The sequence below is a fragment of the Centrocercus urophasianus genome, unplaced genomic scaffold (genome assembly GCF_019232065.1).
Source record: "Centrocercus urophasianus isolate 14NV4802_14NV808 unplaced genomic scaffold, USGS_Curo_1.0 seq_24, whole genome shotgun sequence".
Lineage (NCBI taxonomy): Eukaryota > Metazoa > Chordata > Aves > Galliformes > Phasianidae > Centrocercus > Centrocercus urophasianus.
In genome coordinates, this window is record NW_024884800.1 from 8,807,446 (window position 1) to 8,832,115 (window position 24,670).

The following is a 24,670-nucleotide window of genomic DNA, read 5'->3' on the forward strand; positions in this document are numbered from 1 at the left end:
GTCTCAGGAGCTGGCTGACGTGGTTTCACAGCGCTTCACAGTTGAAAAGGAGGAATTTTATTCCACCCACGCTCCCTATGGGTGCACTGCCACCCCAGCCATAACACTGGTGCTGGTATCTAATTGCAAGGTAATCCAAATTAAGCATCTGACCTGTCAGATACATCTCTTCCACTGAGTTTCTTTCTGCTGAGTTTGTATTTTTCCAGGTTTTAGTGAGCTGAATGTACTTGGGATCAGATGAGCATAGCTCTGAGTAGGCAGCAGTGATGAGGAGGGTGGGGCAGCAAGAACTAGCTGTGAATTTTTACACTGGCACTCTTATTTCATTATGACACCATAGTGCCAAAATGCTCCTTCCTGTACGCTTTCCATCTCTGTGGTATGAGTAGCAGTGGTGCACGAAGGCAGTTACTGATGTTGATTGCAGCCACGTGCGGCAGATTCTGTCCTGGTCCAGTGCAGAGCCCTCAACTGCAAGGTTATTGGGAGTAACACCAAATCTCCTCTTGTGTCCTCAGTTTAATATCAGTGGATAATGTTTAGGCAGGACATCTTCAGCTTTTGAGTCAGGAAAAAATTATAACTTAAGAAAGATTCTAAACATGGAATTTGTTTCTGAAAATACTTATCTGTTCTTTGCTATCATTCAGACTTTGTGATACTTTATGTATCAGACAGACTTAAAATGTTTTTCAGTAGGGAATAACAATTGAGCATGTTGCATTTTTTCCTATCAATTTCTTCTTTTCTGTATGTACAAACTAATGAGACACAAAACATTTGCATGGACTTCCGGTAATTAGCTTGCCACCTGGGCTTCAGTGTATGTAGTGTGCATATGACAGGGATGGGTGAGAGAAAACGTGGGTGTGGAATTTCTTGAAGCTTGAGCAGGCACATGAGCAGCTCAGTGAGCAGCTGACATCTTTTCTTGCAGATATTTGGGACATTTTATCTCCTAATGAGCTACAGATTTGCTGACTGATTCCTTCTGTAGCAGGGGAAGTTACTGTGCCAGTCTGCTCACTGTTTGCAAGTGAGATCTCTCCAGGGGTAGAGTCTCCTGGGGAGGGGTTGGTGGATCCACTTCCTTCTGGCATTTCAAGTATAGCTGTCTTTCCCCACAGCACACCATACTCTCACTCTTATTTTGGAGGTAAGCACTGCAACTTCTCATTTCTCCAGCCTTAGGTATTTGGGAATACCCACATAAGGGAAGGCTTTTCCATTAACATCAGCTGCTGCTGCTTAAGCGTTGCCTCTCTCCATAAACTGTAATTTTAATCACCTGTTTAACAATGTGAACTATTTTTTCCAATCCATTTTTGCTCTGAATTCTCTATGTAAAAGAATTTGTTTCTCTTTACTTCTCCCATCCCTTTTCAACCAGAATGCAGCACAAGACTGATTGATTTACTTATTTCCCCCTCTTTTTGCTCTATGAAGGCTGCACTGCCATCTGGGGATGAACCTAATGGGAAAATGCAGATGTAAGGAATTGCAGTAGATGTCTCAGGGAGGTTATGTTATGACTGAGAGGCAACAGGTACACTTCCAAGGCAGTAATCTTCACAGCACAGAGTGAACCATAAGCGGAGCTTCTCCTTTGCTGTGCAGGGCAGGAAGCGTTCACCTTTCTGTTAGTCATTCCAGATGAATTACTTCTGATGGCAATATTTACCCTTATCTGATTTAAATTGGGATGTAGGACTTCTCCGTAGATGAATCTATGTAGAGTGAGCTGGATAAGCAATCGAGGAACTGGATGGCTTGTGCGTTGGTATTCCGAAGTTTTATTTTTTTGGAGGTGACCAGGGTAATGACCATGTAGTTGTGGGTTTGGCACTCCAGAACTGATACATGTACACAGGTGTAAGGAAATGAAAGACAGGAAAGTCTCCTATTTCTTAGGAAACTTCAGTTTCAAATGTGAAATTCTTTTGAAGAAAGAACATGAAGAAACAGAAATAGAATGCATGCAGTTGTAGAACTGTGATTATGGCAATTACTACCATTCAAGAAGCAAAAAGGCTGATCTGTATTTTGTTTAAAATAGAGAAGATTGTGTTTTAGATGCTCTGAATTTGTTTTAATCTTCTGCCTTGTAATTTGTTTTCCTCTCCTTGTCCTTCAGCTGCATCGAGTCAAATAACTACAGTTCTACAGAAACTCTTGCTGCTCTGCTCAGCTGTGCTCTAGAATGATGTAATCCTGACTGTTAGTGAATATTAGAGTAGAACTATCACTCTGTTATTCATGTGAATGTCTTTCAAAAACATGGAGTTCTGTACTGTGGAGTAAGTGGAGAGCTTCTGTCACGAACATTTGCATTTAGATCACCGGGCCGTTACAGCCAATTTCCATAAAATTCTAGAGACACTGGCATTAAAGTGTTCTGCTCAGAGTCTGTCACAGGAGTACATGCACTTTGTCATGCACTTTGGATCAGGTAAAGGACCAGATCCAGCTCCGTGTTGCTGTGAGTCCTGCCACCAGCTGAACTTGCTCATCTGAGGGAACGGCAGTGGCAGCTGGTGTGTGGCAGACATTGGTGGTGTGGGTATGTCAGTACAACTGCTGAATAAAGTTCCTTGTTGGGTTGTGACCTAAAAACCTCATGAAAACTACAGCCACAGTGAGCCTATGTGTACTGATGAAAACTATCTCTGGGTGGCTTTTTAAGTAAAGTGGGAACCCACAGGGGTTAAAACCAAGTGCACTTCAGTTAAGCCTTTTTATTTTAAAACTGTATGCCAATATTGAAATATTTATTAGTCCTGCCTCCCTCAGAGCAAGCATCTGGCTTACTAAAACAGTGGAGCGAAGTGCAAAAAGTCTCTTCCAGAAATCTGCGATTGCATGCTTGTGGTACAGGAGCTGTAATGGTTTGCAGTCCACCTTCAAGCACGTGTCTGTCTGAAGGCTTTGCAGATTGTGTTCTTCTCTGTATCTTCTGCTCTGTGAATGAGACTTGGTGGTAACATTTTTAACAGCTCACTCCTAGCCATATTGCTGGGGGCCTTCTGGTATGTTTCTTTGTCTTAAGATTGGAAGTGCCATGTGATAGGTACTGATCTGCTCGTGTGCTGACAGAGGAAATCTTGAGATGGGGATAATTAGTGTTCAGAAACCAGCCCTCCAAATCATTTTGGTAATTATGGCCTCCAGCTGCATCCTTATTTATTTATTTTAAATTCCCCAGGGAGAAGTGTGTATCCTGGGAGTCCTAGTGGGTTGGGTGGAAATGCACACAGGACTCCAGTCCACAGACAGCAGGCTCTTCAGGGATACTCTGACTGATATTTCTGCTGATAGTGCTAAGGGAAAAGTCAGTCCAAGATTTTAAAGGTTTTTTTTTTTTTTTTAGTGACAGTAAAGCAAATTCTGTCAGTTGTGTGTGGCTGAAGACTAGCCTGTTCTTTCTATAAAGAGATGCAGTGTTGGCCATTGGAGAAGAAATTGCAACATTTGCTAGGGAGCAAGACACTCTGTAGTAGTGACTAGTATGTGTTGCAAGAGGTTCATTTGCTAGAAGTAACTGTGGTCGTAGAACACTTAATCACAGAGCATCAGAACTGGGCTGCTGACCTAGTTCTTTAACTTCAGAATATGCCTTCAGGATATGCCTAATCTGAATATTTTCAATTGACACATAAGAACTGATCTAAAAAAGGCAGGTGCTAATAAACAACGGGCTAAGGACACTGCACTGAAGTGTAATTACTCGTATCAATTACAGAGCCTGGGATCGCACCACAAATATTGCAGACAGTGGGTATAATGAGGGGCTTGGCCAAGTGCCAGGGATGCCTATAATAAACTGGGTCATCTCTTATAAGAGTGTTGTTATTACACTTGAGAGGTCAGGGGATAAGCAGGGTTTAACCCTGAGCTTGGCAGAACTGCTGATTCAATTTGCTCACAAGGATTGCTTTTCATTGTGAGTTGATGGGCTATTTTCTGCTGGAAGAAGCTTCTCTCTGCTTTTCAAAGTATGGACAACTGAACTGATAAATGTAAAGTATTCCACAGACAGTTAATACAGACAGTTAATGCTCTCAAGGATAAAGTTGGGCCTCAAATCAGCAAGTAGAGAGTTTGAAGGAAGGACATGAGAATTGTATTCACAGTGTTCGTAATAATGAAGTAAAAAATAGCAACTGAATTATTGTCTTGTCTTCAGTTACAAGAAGTGTTATTTTAAAGATGAAGCTTTTCAGTGTTATCTTTTTTGTTAATTTTTTCCCCTCCCTGTGGTAACTGCTGATCACCATCAGTGCTGTGGTATTTCTAGAACTGTACGTTTTCTTCTTTGTTTCCTCAATTCCTCTGGTGATACTAAATAAGAGGAGGTTATTAACTAAACAGATAGAAGTGTAGATGCATGTTCTATGTAGGAATTCTGCCCTTTATTTCCTTACAAAAGACACCAACTTTTGTGAGTGTTAAGTAATTTTTGAGTAGTGTATAATGCAGGAGTCAAACTTACAGTATTTGTGAAGGGGATGATAATGTAATTGAATGTAGTTTGTGTAAGAAATCCATGCAAAGGCACTGCATGGTCACTTACAGAAAGCAGCCAGTCCTAATCTGAGTTTTAATAAGCTTAGGTGTTATGTACATTTAGTAAGCCTATGGGCTGAGGTGGATCCCAGCAGTGAGAGCAGTGTAAGTGAAGGAGAGAATCTTCCTTTGTGCTCCCTGATGCAGTGTAGTGCAGCTCATGTCTGCGAAGCACGTGGGCAGCTTCTGCAGTTTGTTAACGTGCAGGAGCCTGCTACCCACAGTGACCTGTTGGTCATTCTGAGCCCCCAGGTGCCAAATATCTTTCTTTAGAGGGCACTGGTATGATTTCAAGTCTCAGTCCTCCATTGGAGATACTCAGGCCTGTCAGGCTGGACCTGGCTGTCAGCTCCCTGATGGAGATATTGATGTTCCTGCTCATTGCAGGGGAGTTAGATTACATGACCTTTAAGGGTCCATCCATTCCCACTCAATTCTATGATTCTATAATTGTAGCTTCTGTTTCCAACTTCATGTGTTTCTAAAGAATACCATCGTCTATTTACTTGAACAACTTTCCTCTCCATTTGTTTCTGCTTTCTGGACTCTCTCATGCAGTGTGTGTTGTAGAGTTTTGTTTTTTTCTTTCATATCAGTTGACTGGAAAAGCTTGTTCTCCATTCCCTTGTCTGACCTGCGATCGGTATCAGCGTGATTCATGCGCTGCTGCACGAGTCCTTCAGCAGAAAGAGGAAGGGTAAAGTACCTGATGTGACAGCAGCTGCAAGAGCAACCAAAAAGCAAAAATATGTGTTGTCATCTTATTCCCAAGTATGAGGAAAAACTAAATCCATGTATTTAGTGTGCAAAAGCTGAGCAACTTCTAAAAGAGGGGAGATGTAGGTTAGATGTTAGGAAGAAATCTTTTTACTTTTTTAATAAACACTCAATATGCTTCAGAAGATAAAGTTGTCCTAAGCTTCCAGCCCATCACAAAGAGCGGGGGAGGCCAGACTGACTTGTTTCTCCTTCTGTAGTGAGCACTGCTATCACACTCCTTTCTACCTTCCCTTTTCTCAGTGCTAGGCTGCCTCTCCCTGACCATTCCATGCAAAACGAGAGAATTCATGCAGCCCTTTTTAGAAGTTGCATTCTGCCTTGCCAACTGCTATAAGAAGAGATATTGTCACAGCGATTTGGGAAATGACCATGTCATCCTTGAAAGGTGGCTTGCAGGTACTCAGAGTGTAGGTCAGGTCAGGCTAACCAGCATCTGCTTAGGAATGTACATGAGGGATTTAGTCCAGCAGTGTGCTTTCCGGGTGAAGTCCACTTACTGCCCTGAGCAGTGCTGAGACGCTCCAGGTGGTCTCCCAGCTGAAGGCAGGCTGCAGCAGCCATCTGGGAGTGCACCTGAGGCACTGCTGGGCTCAGGCCCTGGGCACAGGGTGGCTGCAGCTCCGGCTGCCTGGCTGCTGCTGGGCTCCTCCCGGCATGTGAGCGGCTGGATGGCAAGGTGGGAGCAGCTTCTGGTGTTCTGTGCTTGGCTGGGTGAAGCCACAGCCATGTTTTGACATCCTTTCTACAAGTGCATTAAGGAGGCTTAGGTGTTTCCAACATTTTGTGTTTTAATGCACTTTAGAGTTATTTCATTCTAACTTCAAACAGTTTTCAAGTGGGCTAACCTGGATTTCAGGTGTGAGACCATGATTATTTCTCTAAAAATTCAGCTGTTGAAATGATGACAAATTTGGCACATGTGATGACTAATGCACTTTATAGTTATGTTTGTATGCTCCTAATCGCTGGAGAGATGACAAACGTGGGCTGATATAAAGAAAACAGAAATGTTAGTTAAAATTCTGGGCTAAAAGCTATTGATAAAAGTTAAAGGTTCTGTTGGCAGACTGAAGCCCATAAAAATGGTAGGAAGAATTAGCAGGAAGTGTAGGATTTGTTTCTCAGTTTCACTGCTTATTATCAGTAATCTACTATCACCTATTTTGATAAATATACACAGAGTTAGGGAACTTGCAAATAAACTGTAGAACCAATTTAAACTCTGAAGCTCACCAAATAAACATTAAAGTATTCCCTTTAGGAACTCAGAATCCTTTGAATTATGCATGTATTGTAGTTTGCAGTAAGATAAAAGAACTTTAGGTGGGGGAGAGTGAGAAACTTGAAAAGCCTTAAGGAGTAATTTCCATAAATTGGGTGGAGAGAGTAAACAGCACAAGTGGAAAAAGTTATTTTCAGTAAGGTCTTTTGGAGTAAGATAAAACAAATTTAAAAATCAGGTGGAGTTTGGAACAAAGCTAAAGTGCTTTAAACTCATTTCAGCACTGCCACTGCCTTTCAAGCAACTCCCAGGGAACGCTGTACTGGCCTGGATAAGTAACTGAACTTAAAAAAAAATTCTGAAGGGTGAGTTAGAAGAAAAGCCACAAAGACAGTGTAACATACATCCTACTGTGTGCAAGACCTCTGGAAATTAAATGAACAGGATAAGGATTTTTAATCTAACAGTATTCTGTTTTCTTTTATCTTACAGTTACAGGACCGCACCCAGTTTAGTGACAGAGACTTGGCGACCCTAAAGAAATACTGGGACAATGGCATGACCAGCCTGGGCTCAGTCTGCAGAGAGAAAATAGAAGCTGTTGCTGCAGAATTAAATGTTGACTGTGAAATAGTGCGGGTAAGAAATCCAGAGCCTTCCCCTATCTTGTAGCAGAAGCAAAAATAGGACAGATGAAAGCTTTTAAAAATTTCATGAGGAAGCTTGAAATAGATTTCACGTATTACATAATGAATGACCATTTTAGGAAGTGTTCTCTTGCTCTTTCTGTAGTCTATATATAGAAAAAAGCCCTCAGGTAAGAGTCTTATTGATCAGGAGTAGAAGTAGCACTCCAAACAGTTTGACATTCTCTTTAGATTTGAGTGAGGTTTTGAAGAAGCCCTGCATGTTTTTAGGGATATCCTAGATGAATGAGAAGTGTTGTCATTTATACTGTGATTAAGATACAAAAATGACCTTCTAGAGATACAGGGAAAATATTTTTCAATACTTACAGGAAAAAAAGTAATTTTAAACGTACAAAAGAAAACGTTCAAAAATAAAATTTATTTTCCAAGGCTGCTTTGAGGCTGGATTGAGTTGTGACAGAGGGCAAGGGGTGCTGTGAAGAATTCTGGGTCCTTTCAGTTTGATAGTCTGTGCCTTTGAGGAAGGATTGCTTTAGAAAGTACATGCTTAGTGTAGGTATCCTGTTTGCTGAGAGTCATTCTGCATTGTCTGTTCCTGAGGTGGGGAAGTTTGGTAAAACATCCGAATATAGTTGCCACTGTAAACACAATTACCAGATGTATCATCACTCTAAAACCAGAGGTCTCTTCTTCACTCAGTGCTTCCATTCTTCGGAAAATAGTCTGACTGTCTTTGCAGTCAGCAGAAAAATATGATTAGAGCTGTCCTTTCCCATCTTAATGGGCATGACAATTGTGACTGCTCCTTTCAGCCTTCAGACTGCTCATTTTCCATCTCTCCCTTAAAACCTGACACCAAAGGAAGAGGGTGACAGCAGTCAAACTCTTGAAAAGTGTATGAAAAATACAAGGAAAAGGCATGACAATTTTTTTATTTAATGGAACATAAAATGATTGTACTTAAAAGATGAAGTGCTACCAAAACAGAAGAGATGAGAGCCTTTATTTGAAACCCTTATGAAGACCTCTGTTGGATTGGTATATCTGTATGGTATCAAATTAGTTTCAAATAGTGAACTTGGCTATTTACTTGCTTATTTTCCTGACTGAATCTGAATTAAGAAAAAATGAAGTTGCACGTTTTTGGAGGCTTATTTCTTTTCTCTGTAGAGAGAGAATGTTTTCCAAGATCTTCAGTTCACTTTTGAAAACTGAAGCTGTTTCCATTGAAAGCAGCAAAAATGGTGTCCCGGATAACAGGCAGTCTGACACCCTTGCTTAGTCTCCCTTTGTTCCTTTCTTGGCATACAGAGATTGGCAGTATGAAGTTTTGTGCACATCTTTTAATAGTGTCTTCTTGAAATGCTTTTGTCTTCAGGACCACCGTACCAGGTTCAGATGAGCTTCTTAAAACTCTTCAGTGTGTGTGCACATGCAAATGGATGAGCAAACAAAAATTTCTTTTTCTTCATGGTAACTGTTGTTGTTACCAGTATCGGACTAACCTATGCCCCAGGTTCCTCTATACTGACAGACTTGACAGTTATAGTGAAATTTAGGTTGGTCCTGCTTCATGCTATGCTATTGACAGCTTGAATTACTAGTAATTCTGCAGAGATATGCAGCAGAAAGGCTGCTTAATCCTGTCTGATTAACAGCTTCTTTTGGGGGCCTAGGCATAGTATAGATCCAGTTTGTGATCAAGAAACAATGTGAAAAAACAACTTGGAATCCTCAGTCTGTGTTTTTTCCCTTATGTGGGATTTCTGAAGGTTCCAACCTAGAATCTTTCTAGCGTGCTGACACCCTAACCTCAATCACTGCAGAGTTATAATCACGCTTCTTAGGTGGCTCCCTGTCAACGTGCTTACCTGCAGGCTTACTCACAGCAAGCATACACTGGCTGCTTCTACCTAGCCTTTGTCCTCTCTTCCTTACCTCCTCCTTGTCATCGGGTGAAGCTGATGCTGAATTTGTTATTGGCTGTTGTAAGTGGGCTTAGTGAGTCTGATCATATGTACTTTACAGGTAGTTTTGAAGTTTTTAAGGACGTGTCATTTTAGGGATACAATTGACATTAATACACTGCCTACAAGGAAATACTATTCTGCTCATACTCTCATCATTATATGGCTCCACAGTAGTCACATTTAAGCATAGCATGTACTCTATGTGGAAGCTTACAACTTCTCTTTCCCATTTTGATATACTGTAAAAATACATTCGTTTTCCATGATACATTCAGTAGGTTGAATGAAAGAATTTCTGCTTTGAGAAGCACATAAAAAGACTGGTCATATCTGTCTTGTCCAGGAGCCTCTTCTTGGTTTTTTGTTGTTTTTTTTTTTTTTTTTTTTTTTCAGAATTTTTTAGTTTAAAAAAAAAAAGCATATTGATTCTTAAACTGCATAGTTGTTAACACTGTTTATTGCTACCCCAAATGCTATGTATTGTACAATAATCTCTAGTTAGCTTTTTTTGTACCTGTTTTGCATTTGTCACTGAGGAAAATTAGGGCTGGGAAAGCAAGTAGCACCTAGGAAAAATGATTTGCCAAGAACCAGTGTTAGCCATGCCATCTTCTACCTAGTTAGAGATGCAGCTTGTTGTATCTTACTTTACTTTTTCCTAAGGCTGGCACAGCATGGAACTATAATAGTTGGGATTGTAGTTTGTGTTTCTTAATTTTTCACTTTGATAACTAAGGTATTATAAGCAATGTTTTTTAATAATCTTTATTGTGCTGCGTGTTGGAACAGTAGTTAAATTGAGTGGATTGGGAAGAAGAAACATTGCAATTATTTCCAAAATAAGGCCATAATAATGTTTTTTCATATATCTTTAAAGAAAAAAAATCCTGTAACATTCTAATATGTTTGGCAAACTCTGTTGGGGCTCAGACCTTATGGAAGCAATGTACATTTTCCATGCCCCATTAACATGCTTTCAATAATAGCAATGCACATGCTTTCTAGAGGTATATTTGTTTCTTGGAATCCAGAAATTCCAGCACTGACCATGCTTCAAAGCCCACTATTGACTGCATTGTACATACCTAATAATTGCAGTAATCCACTATGCTCTGTATGATTATAGCTTGTGTGGCACAATTCCCTTGTCAGCAGTCCTGCACTGGCATGTGGTCAGGTCCTGGGGTGGTGGTGGATGTGCTTCCAGTGCTGGCAGCACCGCTCCTGTCATCTTATGGAGGGCATGGAAGGGGGGAGGGCCAAGGCAAGAAGACTAGAAGTTATGATCAGGCGAAGAAGCTGATTCCAGGGTTTTTGGATACCAGTGAGAAACTGATTTTGATGGAACCGAGTGTCTGTGAACAAGAGCTGACAAGTGGAATTGAAATGGGTGAGACTGAAAAGCTTGGGTAATGCAAGGAAAAGAAGAGAGTTGAGATAAAGCGTTGCCGACAAGTCTTACTGCATCACATTGAACTCTTTTTTGAGTCTTTAAAAATTTTAGCATAATTTGTTCTTTAGAACTCACCAGAGAAAGCAAGTCAGTTAACAGTCAGGAAGCACTGTAATTTCTTTTCTGAAGGCTCGTCCTACAACTCAAGATGACGCAAAGATAATATTGTTTCGAGATTACTTCACTTACTTTACAAAGTATGCTTCCATATCAAAGTGAAGCGATGTAAAGCTACCATCTTGAATATTTTTTCCTGTGCTGTAGGAAATCTTGGAATAGGTGGACCATTTTGGTCACAGAGTGGTTTGATCACATTAGAAGTTGTGAACCAAGAGAACTTGAATCCAAGATCATATATTGATATAATAATTTAGGGAGGGATGGGCATACAAGATCACTTAGTCCTTGTCTTTATTCATAGCAGAACCTATTCACAGTTAGGTCAGGGCCTTGTCCAGTGAAATGTTGACTACCTACATGGCTGGAGATTCCAAAACTCCTGTGGACAAACCATTCCAGTGCTTAACTGCCATCACTGTAAAACATCTGCTTTCTTTTTTTCTCAGTTCTGGTCAGAATTTTTCTTGCTGTAACTTGCAGCTGTTGCTTTTATTCCTTTTGCTCTGCACTTTTCTTCCGTTTTCACTTGCATTGGGGTCTAAAACTGAGCACAGTACTCCAGGAAGCAGCCTCATGAAGGCCAAATATAGAGGAATAGTCACCTCCTTTGGATTGCTGGCTATACTCCTGTTCTTAGAATACAGATGTGCTAATTTCACTTGATTGTGGGTCTATTGCTTTTGTTACAGTTTCTGCTATAATTCATGTTTATTTCTCTTGCAAGACATGGATTGGGAATCGAAGACGGAAGTACCGTTTAATGGGGATTGAGGTCCCACCCCCTAGAGGAGGTCCTGCTGATTTCTCTGATCAATCTGAATTTGTTTCTAAATCAGCACTTAATCCAGGAGAGGAAACTGCTACTGAAGTGGGGGATGATAATGATAGGAATGATGAAGTATCAATCTGCTTATCTGAAGGAAGCTCACAAGGTATTTGAAAATGCAGTTACCACTGTGCATGTGTTTTTAATTTTGTACTGTTGCATGCTTTGGGTTCTCTGTTGTACACATTCAGAAATGTCTGAAACAGTGTCGTTTTCTATAGACAGTACTGTTTGTCTCTTCTCTCTGTGAATGCTGCCTATGTTTTTATCACAAAGCTTTCAGAAACTTTCTGTCATAAGATTCTTTTTCTGCCAGATTCCTCAGAAGTTAATTAACAAGTTCACAGTTTGCTCGTGCAACTGAGAGGTGAGCAAACAGTACTGGTGGATCAGCCTCCTTTCCCTGGGAAGCTGAGTTTTACAGGTGCTCTCTGGTAACTCCCCAGTTCTACTCTGTGAACTTGAACATCAGTTCTGTTAGGGTCACATCAGCAATTCGTGGCTAAAGAAGCACCGATGCGTGTGAAGCTGCTAGCTTTGAGGTGACCAGAGCTATGCAGTTATGGTTTCCACAATAAACTCAAAATGATAAGTTCAGAAAATGAATTAGCTCAAACTCTGTCTTAAACTAAAAGAGCTTCAGACTGTGTCAGAGCACAGCAGAACTTGTGCCATTAAGCTGCCTCAGGTGTGTGTATGTGCTTTGACAGGCAGATACAGATCTGCAGTAAGAATCAAAGTCAGTAGCTGGAGACAGTTCAGGAAGCCTTAGAACTGCATCTACAGGGTGCATGTTTGTTCACAGTGAATTCCATGCTCTGGAGTGATAAGTGTCTTGAACTTAATTCCCTTTTACTGCACCTTAAAGAACCATCTGACCACATGGGACAAACCTCTGCCTTCCCCTCCTGTACACTCATGCTCTGGGCTGAGGGCATGAATTGCCACTCTGCTCCTTTCACCAGCTTTGCAGCCTCGACTAATTGCTCCCAGTGCTTCTGATTAGAAGAGATCAATAAAACTTTTGTTGTCTAAGCTGAAAGAAAGTCTGAACAAGCGCGCAGTATTTCAGTTTCACATGCCAGACTTGATCTTGTCATTTTGTCTGAACAGTTTAAAGAAAGAACTAGAGAGATGGAGAACTGCTGGGAATGAATTTGAGATAGCTTTGTCATAACCTACTATAAAGAGAATAAGATGATTAAGAAATGGGTCAAATGACTGAAAGCCAAGTGAGATGCAGAATCGGAGTCCTTGATTTGCCTGAGGTGTGGAAGGCCCTGATTTAGTCAGATCTGTTTGAAAGAAAGTGGTGATGGGGGAAGAACTTGAGTTTTCTGCAGCTTAAAGCAAAAAATAACACTGCATGTATTGAATGAGGCTTTCCTACAGCAGAGTGCAGGACTTTGAGCAGATGAGTATAGTCAAAGGGTAAGGAAGTACCAGAAATCTGTGGGGTTTGCATAGCACCCAGGAGTCTCTCTTCCATCCTACCACAAGAATTGTTTCTGCTGACTTCTACAGTTGAGACCAGTAGATTTCACTGCTCGGATTACTGGGAACTTCCTGAAAATAGTCACACCGACCATCACGTACACTGCTCAACCACAGATGTGATTGTTTCAGTATAACTCTCGGTCTTAATTAACAACAACAACAAAAAACAAAAAAACAAAAAACAAAAAAAAAACCCATAACTCTTAGGACATTTTAAATTGCCAAATTAGAGTGAAAGTGTTGGCATTAGGTTTTAAAAAGTACCACGTAAATATTAAAAAATAAAAGAAAAAAGAAGGCTGTACTCTCCAAAATCAAGCACTAAGATTCAGACAGTGCCTTGCCTTTTTTACAGTTAGTGTAAATGAACTCAACGTGGAGGCCACTGAACTATGCCAGTTTATGTTAGCTGAGCATGAACACTTAAAGATTTTAAAGTGCTGCAGGGAGTTGGATTCACTGGTGGAATGAGGAGGTGGTGGCTGCAGGCTGCAGAGCGAGGGGAGCTGTGGGCTGCTGGGGTCCCTGTGAGCAGCACAGGGTGGGTGGTGGTTGCTCCCTGCCTCACGCTTTTCCCATTTGGAACCACTCGCTTTTGTTTTAGCAGAAATTTTCCTCTGCAGTGCAGCCGGTGGCAGATTATTTTGTGTTGTTTCAAATCGATTTAACGTTTGTTCAGTTTAGAGAAATTTACTGGCAGAAAACAATAACTGTCTCACCATGGGCTGGCCTGGATGCTATCCATTCTCTGTGAGCGTCAGTCGTCTCCATTTAAATCCTGTTGTTAAGTCCTGTTAGCTCTGCGTGCTTGGAGGAGGTACGCCTTGTCCCACTGCTGCCCCTCTGCCCCTCTCGTGCTGCAGGCGCTGCACAGCACCTGATGCCATGTGTTTCCATCAGCGTTGGCCTCACTGTTCATGCCCTCACTTAGGTTTCTTACCAGAGCACTCTCGTCTCTGTTTCTTAATTATTTGCTGTTTCTCTAAACTGCTTCCTTCAGGTCTTTGAGTTAAATGTGGAGAATTAAAGTAAATCTGAGAAACACACTTAATCACAGCAATGAGAATATCTTATCTTTTTCTAGCAGAAGTCAGGGCTAATGGAATCATCTTGTGCTGAGATCTAAGGATAAGACTTGCTCTGTTTTCAGACATGTGCTTCGCTTGTACACAGAGCAGGCCAAGCCTAGGTCTATTAGAAATAAACAGTTTGCCATACAAGAAGGAAATAATCTACTTGATCACTGTTCTGTTCAAAAGTAGCCAGTGCCTGCAAGTAGGAGGATTCTGATACCTATCCTATAATTACAGTGCATGCTGGATTTTTCATGTATTAATTCCTTAAAAAAATGTTCTGGGCACCTCTGACGTGTGAAACACTTCATCATCTTTGAATATTCCAACCTGAACCTAGAACTAGGAACGCTTTGGTACGTGGCAAGGGAGTAACAGATATTTTTTCTGTCTTTTCAACTAGCAATTGGCATGACTTTGGCCTGAGAAGCTTGTGGTACAATGTCTTCTTTAATGAGACATGGAATATTATTTTTTGCTTAGCTTCTGATAATGATTTTCATTTTCTGTATCTAGTAGATGTGGTGTATTTGGTCACAGGGGCAACTAATATTCCTTAAGCATAAAATTTGAATGAAATCTGAAAAACTCGTTTATTTTTGCAGAAGAAACAAATGAAGCTCTTCAAAATGAAGAAATTCATCACAAAGATGATGAGCGGAATCCAGTAGCTGCTGATAATGTGGTATGTACACCTGTCCTTTTCCACTGATGTGACTTCCTTTATGTCTAATGTTGAAGTTGCTGTCCAACACCATGTTTTTCACTAGGTAAAAACTTCAGTTGAGTTCTGAGAGTGTATTTTCATATTGTTTGAGTGCTGGAAGAAACTGTACTAAAAGTACTAGAGGAGACAATTATGCACATTCAGTAGAAACTGAATACCAGACATTTTTCCATACTGTAACAGTCCAGTGTCTTTTCCTATAGTGCAAGGTGCAGTGTTTGGGTAGTGCTCTGTTAGTACCTGCTATATTAAAATAGTAAGAATTAGAAAAAAAGTGAAAAATTTCGGTACCTTTAAGGAAGTCAGGTATTGTTAGTGCTTGCTCTTTGTACCTAGCCCTCAGTCTGTGAGATCAGTCCGTTCCCTTAATCTCAATAGGATGTTGTTTAGATGATCATTGTTCTCTCACTTGCATTCACGTTAAGTCAAACACAGTTGTTCTTGCTTTTCTTAATTGACTGCATTGAGACAAGGAAGGAAAGACAGAGGGAGGAGTCATGGCAAATAATGCGATATGTCCCTTTGTTTAGCCTGCCTTCTCTCAGATTAGAAGAAAGGAGAGGAGGAAGAAGAGAGAAGACCCCAAGTGGTAGGGTGATTTTTATCTTAAAAAGTTATTTGGAGAATGAACAGGTCCCAGTTACAGCCATTGCAGCCAGAGGCTACAGCTCTGATTTTACATTTGTTTTTTTTGTTAATCACACAAAAGCTGAAATGGGCTGATGAACAGGAGATTCTTTTTCCTCTACAGGTGTATATATGTGGAGAAGATAACATTTTATTCCTTTTTTATTTCTTTTGATAGTATATGGTCAGCTTTTGGATAAAAAAAATCCCAGGCTGCATGTTCTGTGGCTTGTCTGAATAGAAGCAGCTCCTTTTTCCTTTCTGTTTACCATAGCAGCCTGCTGTGACCTTAGATATAATCACTCAGGCTGACGTGTTTGCCATGGAGATGCAGAATATAAAATGACAAAGGTAAAAGGTTTGCAAAGGGGATGTCCAAGGGCTCAGTTCTCCACCTAAACTCCAGCATTATATAATTTGATAAGAGGGAAGGGGGAGGCAAAGATGACTTTTTTTTTTTCACACTCTGTTTTATTAGAACTGTAACAGTTCTTGAAATATGTGCTGTTGCAGTTGCACTTAGACTTTGCATAACACTTTTTCTTATTTGAAATTCAGGTCTATTCCTTCCCCCGCTATCTTAAAATGTATAGTTATAAGAAAGTCAGTGAACGACTGACATTTATTTAGAAGTTTTTTCCTCAAAAATAATTTCCTCTAACCCCCAAAATATATAGATCACAGTGTTGCTCAGCGTATGATGCAGCAGCAGATCTTTGTGACATTAAGCCTTTGAAGTGCTGTCATTTCAGCTGGGTTGTCAGACACTGAACAACAGAAAATGTGGTTTCCCCTCCCTCCCTGTGACACATGGCTGTGGGGTAGTGAGAGTGATAGCCAGTCCTTATGGGTAGCTCACGGGGGATGAGAAGGAAGCTTCCAATGGCTGCTCTGTAGGAGGGGGAAAGAAGGCACACACGCAAGCTGTAGTGAAGAAACCTCCTCTAATATAACAGCTTGAGAACTAACCATTAGAATCTATTGTGTCAGTGTGAGTCGTTGCCTACGCTGTATCACACAGCGTACTGAACAGTGGAATGAAACCACTTTGACCTATTATATGCAGTCTGTGTACGCTTTCAACTGCCAAAATAGTGAAAAATAGTAAAACCAACCAAACAAAACAGCCAAAACATCCCTTTCTTACCTGACCACTGCTTCTCTCTCAAAAGTTATTGAGTTATTCTTCTGAATTCTTGGGTAGAAGTGCCAATCTCTTATCACTGTCTAATTCAAAATCATTCCAGCTGATTGAGATCTGATTTAGATATGAATTAAAAAAAAAAATGCCATAAGTTTACTAAAGACATGTAATTTCTGTAGGAGAAAATACAGAATTTGTTTTGAGTTGATTTTCTCATGTAAGAAGGCTTTCTGTGGGGAAGAAAAACACTGCGTGGAAGTTAATATAGTTAAAATTTGTGATTATATGGTATTTCGAAGTCTTGAACAGCATTAATGTTGACCTTAAACATTTAACTTTAGATGTCTTATGAAACTCAATATAAAAAAAAAAAATCCAAGAATTATTAAGATTTAAGGGGAAAAGTCAATGTGTATGAAATTAGAGCTGTCTTCATATGCATTTTAGAGCATTTGACTTGCACCATGACCAAAATAGGCCAAAGGACCTCCTCAGTTCCTTAGGCAAGAAGTAGGTCAGTTTGGACTTGCTTGTCACTTGCTGTAATGTCTTTTTTGTTCCGGAGGAATAAACTGTGATAATCTTTGCTCTCTAGGAAGTCTTCAATGAGCAGCTTATGGAATAAAATGCAGGCTTTTGCGAGCTGTAATGAGATGCAGTGTGTGACTTAATGCCAAAAGCATGGTGACATGTAAACAGGCTGAGTCACCATGGCAGCAGCTCTTGAGCATAGTTTCATTCAATTTCCTCCTGGATCCTGTGGCTGAGGTGCATGATTGCCATCTAATGGGTGCTCCACATTTCTAAATTGTTCACAAGCAAGCACCAGGTCCTCTTACCCTCACCCTATCATGTCAGTCTGAGATAGGATTGTTTGTCTGATTACACATTTGCATGTTTGGAATGAGCCATTTACTTCTGTTTCAGAAAATAGAAATTATAGATGATGAAGAAAGTGATATGATAAGTAATTCTGAAGTGGATCAAATGAGTTCTCTTTTGGATTACAAGGTGAGTAATTCAGACTATGAAATGTTTAGCAGGATAGTCCTTCACAGAACGTTCTGACAGGTTTGTCTGTGAGGAATTCAGCAAAGGCGAGAGCCTGGAACTCCTCTGCTCTTACCAGAAAGTCAGTGCCACGTGTCATCCCTTCAGTCACATCTCCTCATCCCTCTTAAAGTCAGTTTACCCATATTTCAGTGCAGAGGGAAGCAGGAAAAGTTCCACTTCTACAGAGGAGCTGTGTTACTCTAGCTGTAGCCATCTGCAGCTCCCATCACGTGTCCCAAGACAAGTTTACATAGTATCTAAAACAAAACTTCATCTCTGTGCCAAAATTGTTCTTTGGAGTGCTACAGCGTGATTTAAAAAGCAGCATGATGCTTCCAGCTCTGGAAAGGGATGTAACAGCTGAACTCTTCCAATAAAATGGAGGAACTGAGAAATAAATCATTCTAACAATGTAGCACAGAACTTGTCTGTAAGTGGTAGCTGTGGGTTGGAGGAAAATCAGTTGGATATCTGACAGCTGCTGTCTTCTCCCAAATGGCAAAGGTAATATTTGTTACAACTCTCTTACAAGTTGCCACGGCTCTTTATTGTGTACTGAGCACATTTTTATGTAAGTAGATAATTTTTTTTAGTTAGAAGCAGGTATGCTCTTCTAATGATAATCAGTTACCAAAATAATGAATAGATCATCTGTTCGGAACAAAAATTACTCCCTCAAGCGGTATTTTCCTGGTAAGGGCAGTACAGAATGAATATGGATAGGGAATGACCTTTTCATAATGTCACCTGTCACCAAACTGAAAGGCTTGTTGTGACAGCATGCCCTACAGAGTCTTGTTTGTTGCTTTGTTGTTTGACATTAGTGATTAGTCTTTCTGGCTTCTGTGCATAAATCTGAATTCCATCTTTGGCCAAAATCCACTGCTACAGAAGCATCTTGTAAGTTTCCATCTAGAAGAAATACATTAAGCTGATTTTCTTATGTAAGCCCCCAAATTGAAGTTTGCTTATGTAACTATTTGCTGCCATCAAAACCAGCCAGCAAGGAACGTTTTATGTGCACCACTGCCAACCTAATTAGTCATGTGGCTGCCTAATAAGGGTGGTGCCTTTTTTTTTTTTTTTTTTTTTTTTATTCTCTCTTTCATTTGTTTTCAAAAGGGAATATTCTGCTACATTATTTGACCTTCTGTCCAAAAAACTCTTCATTATTTTATTGGAAAATGAGACCTATATAAAATGGCTTCATAGTAGAATCTCATATCTAGATTACCATAAGACATTTGAATGTTCTTCTAAAGGCATTCACTGGAAGTTTTTCCCTTTTCCCCTTCTTTCTTCCAGCTATGTACTCTATAGCAGGGATTTAGGCTTACAGGAAAGCTAGACTGTGGATTACAGGCGAGGTCTTGTGCAACAGGATGTGCAGTATGTGAGAACACAGTTTTGCCATGGAACAATCTTCATAAAACTTCAGCTAGAATTTACTCAGGGTTGTCTGTATTAAATTGTTATCTTCCATTTTCTTCTCTCAGATATCCCCTGGTAAACGCAGCATTTGCCATGAAATCTCTATGAACCTACATGCTTGCTTTGCGTGTATCATGTATAATCTTAATTCTATACAGTCATAATTCTAATGGGTATTTTTATCATTATTATTTTACAGAGGGTGTGCATTTGGTGCCACTATGCAGATATCTTTTTGCAACAATGCACAATGATTTTGTTCCTTAAAGGTGAACTGCGTGTTTAGGTTATGTGATCTTCCCAAAAGTTAATAACTAGAGAAGATTAATTTTGGTTGCTCAATAGATAAATTTAGTGTTTGGATCTTACATACCAACCAGTTGGTGAGTTTAAGGGAGAAGAGCTACTTGAAATATGCTGAAGTGTGTATCAGTCTAAATTTTTAATCCAGGTGTTTGTTATTTCTGTATTACGAAAGTGATTTGCAGGTACAGTGACATCAGTTTACATCCAAAGCTTGGAAAAGCCTTCCAACAGTTTTATGACTCTATGAAATGTCTCTTTATTCACTGTGTAGATTACTAATATTTCTCTATTCTTATAAATACATTCTTATTTATTCATTAACCTCAGAGATCCTGGGGAGGTTGATAAGCTTCTGCTCTGCAACACACAGCAAATTTGGCTGTTGTAGGGATGCTGTGTTTTAACGACGAATCCTCGAGTTAATTTCCGTGGCCTTAGTGTCAGACCTCCTGCTGTAGTGATGGAACTGAGTTGTTGCTCCGTGTCATGGGTCAGCCTGCCTTTTCAAGATCATCTCTTCTGGGAAGAGACCTAGGCTCCATTTTTCTTTATTTTAAAATGGAAGTGCTTCCTTTAAGTTTATGTACTTAGGCTTAGGTCGTTCATTCTTTAATGACTGTCTGTGTGGAACCTCTTTGGCCATTCCAGTCCTCTTTTGGAGGAGAATAAGAAAGCAGATGGCACGTGTATGTAGGTTTAGGGTGATGCTCCTGGTGGTCCATCAGGAACCTCTGTTTGTATCGAATGTCTACATGCTACATTCAAGAATTCTAGTACTGGTTTTGGCAGGAATCACAGCATGCTGATTTTCTTCTTTACACACAGAAAAGTTTGAAGTACTGGTATGTACTAAAGTGATGCCGTATAGTTTATTACTTGCAAAACTGCATGCAATTTTCCCCTTCAGAATGAAGAAGTCAGATTCATTGAAAATGAGTTGGAGAATCACAAACAGAAGTATTTTGAACTGCAGACGTTTACACGGAGTTTGATACTTGCTATTAAATCAGATGATAAGGAACAGCAGCAGGTGAGTGTCAAAGCAGATTTTAATAATGGGGGTACATGTCCTGTTGTGTTCTGTCATCTCCTTATTTTTATTCTGTAGAGCCCAGAAGCTCAAACTGTGATTAGGGACAGCAATGTGCAGAACATCTTGCAAAGAAAAGTTGGAAGTTAAATAAAAGATCTCACAATTTAGATGAGCAATGACATTAAACATTGTTCCTTTCACCAAAAGGCAAGCAGTGCAACACTGAGCAAGTTGGATTTGTCTGTTGTGAGGCCCAAGATGGATATAGGAAAAAAAGCCAGGCTTCAGTTTTACCACGCTGCATTTAATGCATAGCACTTCCTTAAGAACTTTGTCAGATCAGGTCTTGTATCTGGGTTTTTTTGGACAGATTTTGTTGCCTCTCCTTTTTCCTTTCACCTTTAGAGTCTGCAGTCTTCCGGGTGTAAAAAAAGGAACTATAACTTGCAAGAAAAAAACTTAGAACACTTTTAATTCTGAAACAAATTTTGGCTTCTAGTTTTTTCATAATTTTTTCATAAAACCGTGTGAACTAAGCTTTAAAAAAAAAAAAAAAAAAAAGTGAACTTGAATCTTTAGAGGTAAATAACTGTAGCAGCATCTGGTTCTTTCTAATGCACATTCTCTGTGTAGCACAACTGTAGATATAGTGAAGCTTTTGTGCGTTCACGGTGACCAATAAAAGAAATGGATGTAGGTCATTTGATCTCATCCAGTCTGGGGAAGAATGTTTTGAGTTGCTTCCAGAATACCTGAAAGACCCTGTGGGACTGTTGGTCTAAGTTGCATCATCTCGGTCAGTGTTTTTCTTCTCAATATCCATCAGTACCGATCTGTGGAGGTTTGTTTGTTTTCAGTCTGTCCAATGTGAAAACTGACCAAAAAGCTCGACAAAGTGGTGGTGTTTTGTTGTGTTCTTTTTGTTTTTTAACTATATGTTTAAATTACATTAATTGCTGATGTGAAAGGTAAAACTAAGACTGCATTGTAATACTTCTTTTAATTATAGGCACTGCTCTCAGACTTACCTCCTGAATTAGAAGAAATGGATTTCAATCACACATCACCAGAGCCTGATGATACCTCATTCAGCTTGTCGTCTTTATCGGAGAAAAATGCCTCAGACAGTTTGTGATTTTACTTCATTTTTTTAATTATTTCTAATTGACAGGAAGAAACCTCACATAATGTGTAGGTTTCAAGAGGACAGCATTTTGCTGTACAGTGTTCTTCAACCCAAAAAGGAAAAGCCCAAGGTGAAGTAGACCTCCCTGAAGAATGACTGTAGTACATAGTGGCTGCGGTTTGCAATATCAAGAAATGTTGAGTGTTGTTTCTGCTAAATGAAAGAACTGTGTGAGGAAATGTTTCACTTTTAGCAGTTTGGCCTTGATTAGGATAACTTCTGACTTTCCAAAATAACACTTGCTCTGTAGCAAAGACTTTTTGAGCAGGGATCCAAGAGTGGAAAACAAATGTCCTGTGACACAAACAGCCAGTTTTTCAGAGTTGCTTGCTCACTATTCCTGGTTTTAATTTTTTCCTATTTTGACTCAGGTAGGTGGACTAAAAATTGAGAATCCAAATAGAATAATGAGCTCTTTTGAGTTGTGCTTGAACTCTTTGCAGATCTGCAATTAAACTAAAGTGTGTTTCGTCACATGACTTCAGATTGTTTAATCTTAACATTTTGTGACCAAAACAATTGAAAACACTTTAAAAGGCTAACTGAATAATTCAAATCATCACCGAACTGTTGATGTACAGAATCTGTCTGTAAGCAGTTCGCCCATGAGATCATGTGGGAAACCTGGTAGCTGCACTGTGTGACTTTTCCTGAGACTCTCACAACAGCAGTGGGTTAATCAGGTTCACATGCAGTTTTATGATTCTATGAATGTAGTTATCTTTTTTTATTTGTAGAGGTGTAGTGCTGAAGTTCTGTTCATTGTTTTAAGTACCACCTACATACTTTTAACAAACCTTACTCCCTTTTATCAAGACGCTCTCTTAAATCCGTTATGCCCTGAAAGGCATTGAAGTGTTTAGAATTGAGCGTTACAGACTTTCTACATGTGACCTGGTTTTGAAGTAGCCTTGTCTGGCAAGTTTTTTTGGCACTACCACATCACAATTGTCATTTTCAAACCGTGAGCTTGATTGCAGGCAGTGGCTGGAATGAGTTTCTGCTTTCCCAGCTGTTGGTCACATTGAATCCCTTTCCTCATCTGAATAAAACGATGTGCAGACACATTTGGATGAATTTAATAGGGTTTGTAAGTGCGTGCCCATGTTATTAATGCTCTGTATCTTCTAATCTGTATATTCCTCAACAAGCATTTTCAAAACCTACTTTCACACTTTGTTAAAAAGCCCGATCTTTCAATTTTACACTGAGTAATAATACAGTCTGGCGAGTCTCTGTTCGTGCAGTGCAGTAAGTAATCCCACTGATTTCAGTGTAGGTCCTAGGTGAGGCTCACAAAATGCAGGAGTGGTGGCACGTAGGAGATGACCCAGAACATTTTTTTCTTTAATGCTGGGATTCACTCACTAATGATTTCAGGTTTTCTCCGTCTGGTCCTCCCTCATCACTCCTGCAGATTTTGTATTCTCAGGATCTGTGCTGAGCTCTGTTCTGCCATCTTTTTTTTCCAGTGTTGTACTTGGGCATGTGGGATTTTTTACAGTATTGCTAAGTGCCCGTTGCATAAAGGTTTAAAAAAAAAAAGGTTTCACGGTTCTGAAATTCTGATTACCATATAATAAGGTTAGTATGTAGTCCTCAAAAAACCTCTTACAGGGTAACCCCACAAATGGAAGCTGTTAGGCCTGCACTTAAGTTAATGTCTTCACTCAATAATAGTATCCCAAGAGAGAGAGGAGGCACTGTGCAAGCTGTGTGTGAGCTGTGGGCTGCTCACACGCTCACTGCCTCCACTGAAGTATCACAGCCTGGCTGGGAGGTGAATGCTGATATCTCAAAGGAGGAGCATTACTTCGTGTGCCTGATGAAATGACCACCGGTTTAAAAGTAATTTAGGTTTGTTAGCAAAGTTCACAGCGCTAGCCTTCAAATGTAAGGAGGAGTTCAACTGTAATTCTGCTCACTCTGATAAAAAATCTTTTACAAAGGGTTTTCTGTACTTAGTTAACAATACTCTCTGATACTGTTCTCTCTAGATAGGAAATTTCTGCCACTGACAATGAAACCTCTGTGAGCTTTGCTAAAAATTTAAAAAAAGGAAAAAAAAGGAAAAAAAAAAAAAGAAAAAAAAAGTTATTTACCATTATTTGGACCCTATTTTCCTGCTGCTTTTGCTTGAATTCCCAATGCAAACGGCAGGATAGACTTGATTTCACAGTCAGTTAAATTATCCACTTTTCTACGAGAAAATTTTAATTGATAATATCTCATATTTGCTCTGTCTTGCTTTTATTTGATGTGCCAAACAAGTGGAAGGAGTTACTTTTGAATGAACTACTGTCAGATTCAAGCACTTATGCAAGTCCCTTTGCTAAAGGGACTGGAACTGCTGTTAAGGAAGTGCAGCTAGAACGCTGGCTGCAGTCAGCACCCACACATTGTGCCTCTGGGCATGTGGTTCTTCGGTCCCCTTCTGCATGGTGACAAGCCAAAACATAGCACAGTAGTCCTGTTTTCATACCCTGAAACATTTGGCAATATTACAGCAATTCAGAAAGAAGGTGTGTAAATGATATTCCTGTATAACAGAATACAGGGGATAATAATGTACAGCTGCTTGTTCAGGTGTTTTGTTTTTCAGTGTGTATTTCCTGTCATAGGTAAAACAAAAATCTGAATGACATTTTACCACTGCTGTTTTTTTTTTCATATTGCAGCAAGAATAGTTTTGCAGTAAAGTGGTTGGAAAGCTACACACTTGCTTGGAGGTTCTGTAACATAAAACATAACGATCCCTGAGAATTGCACACAGTACGTATCTAAGTCGTGCAGATCAGACCAGCAGCACGCATGCTTTATGGCTTTGTGATTCAGGGTATTTTTTTTTTTCTTTGCCTGTGTCTCTGACAGACAAGTTTCTACACAAATGTTCTGCTCAAATTATGTCCAAATCCAGATATCCTGCATCTAACTGGGCCTTAGAACAGTGTGAGGGAGTTTGGCATTGTTGCCATCCATTTTCCTGGCCAACTTTGTCTTAGCAGT

At 39.9% G+C, this 24,670-nt stretch overlaps 1 protein-coding gene across 2 annotated transcripts in view; it reads left to right on the top strand.

Annotated features, from left to right (window-relative positions):
* HDX (highly divergent homeobox) overlaps positions 1 to 22,066 on the top strand; it is a 36,118-nt gene extending 14,052 nt beyond the window's left edge. Inside the window, exons 6-11 of one of the 2 annotated variants that reach the window (XM_042825291.1) lie at positions 7,061 to 7,207; positions 11,486 to 11,693; positions 14,763 to 14,842; positions 17,583 to 17,666; positions 20,353 to 20,475; positions 21,488 to 22,066. In XM_042825291.1, coding sequence (XP_042681225.1) covers positions 7,061 to 7,207; positions 11,486 to 11,693; positions 14,763 to 14,842; positions 17,583 to 17,666; positions 20,353 to 20,475; positions 21,488 to 21,613 — 768 coding nt within the window. In that variant the 3' untranslated portion in view covers positions 21,614 to 22,066. The other variant, XM_042825292.1, reaches the window with a different exon arrangement.
* The last annotated feature ends 2,604 nt before the right edge of the window (positions 22,067 to 24,670 follow it).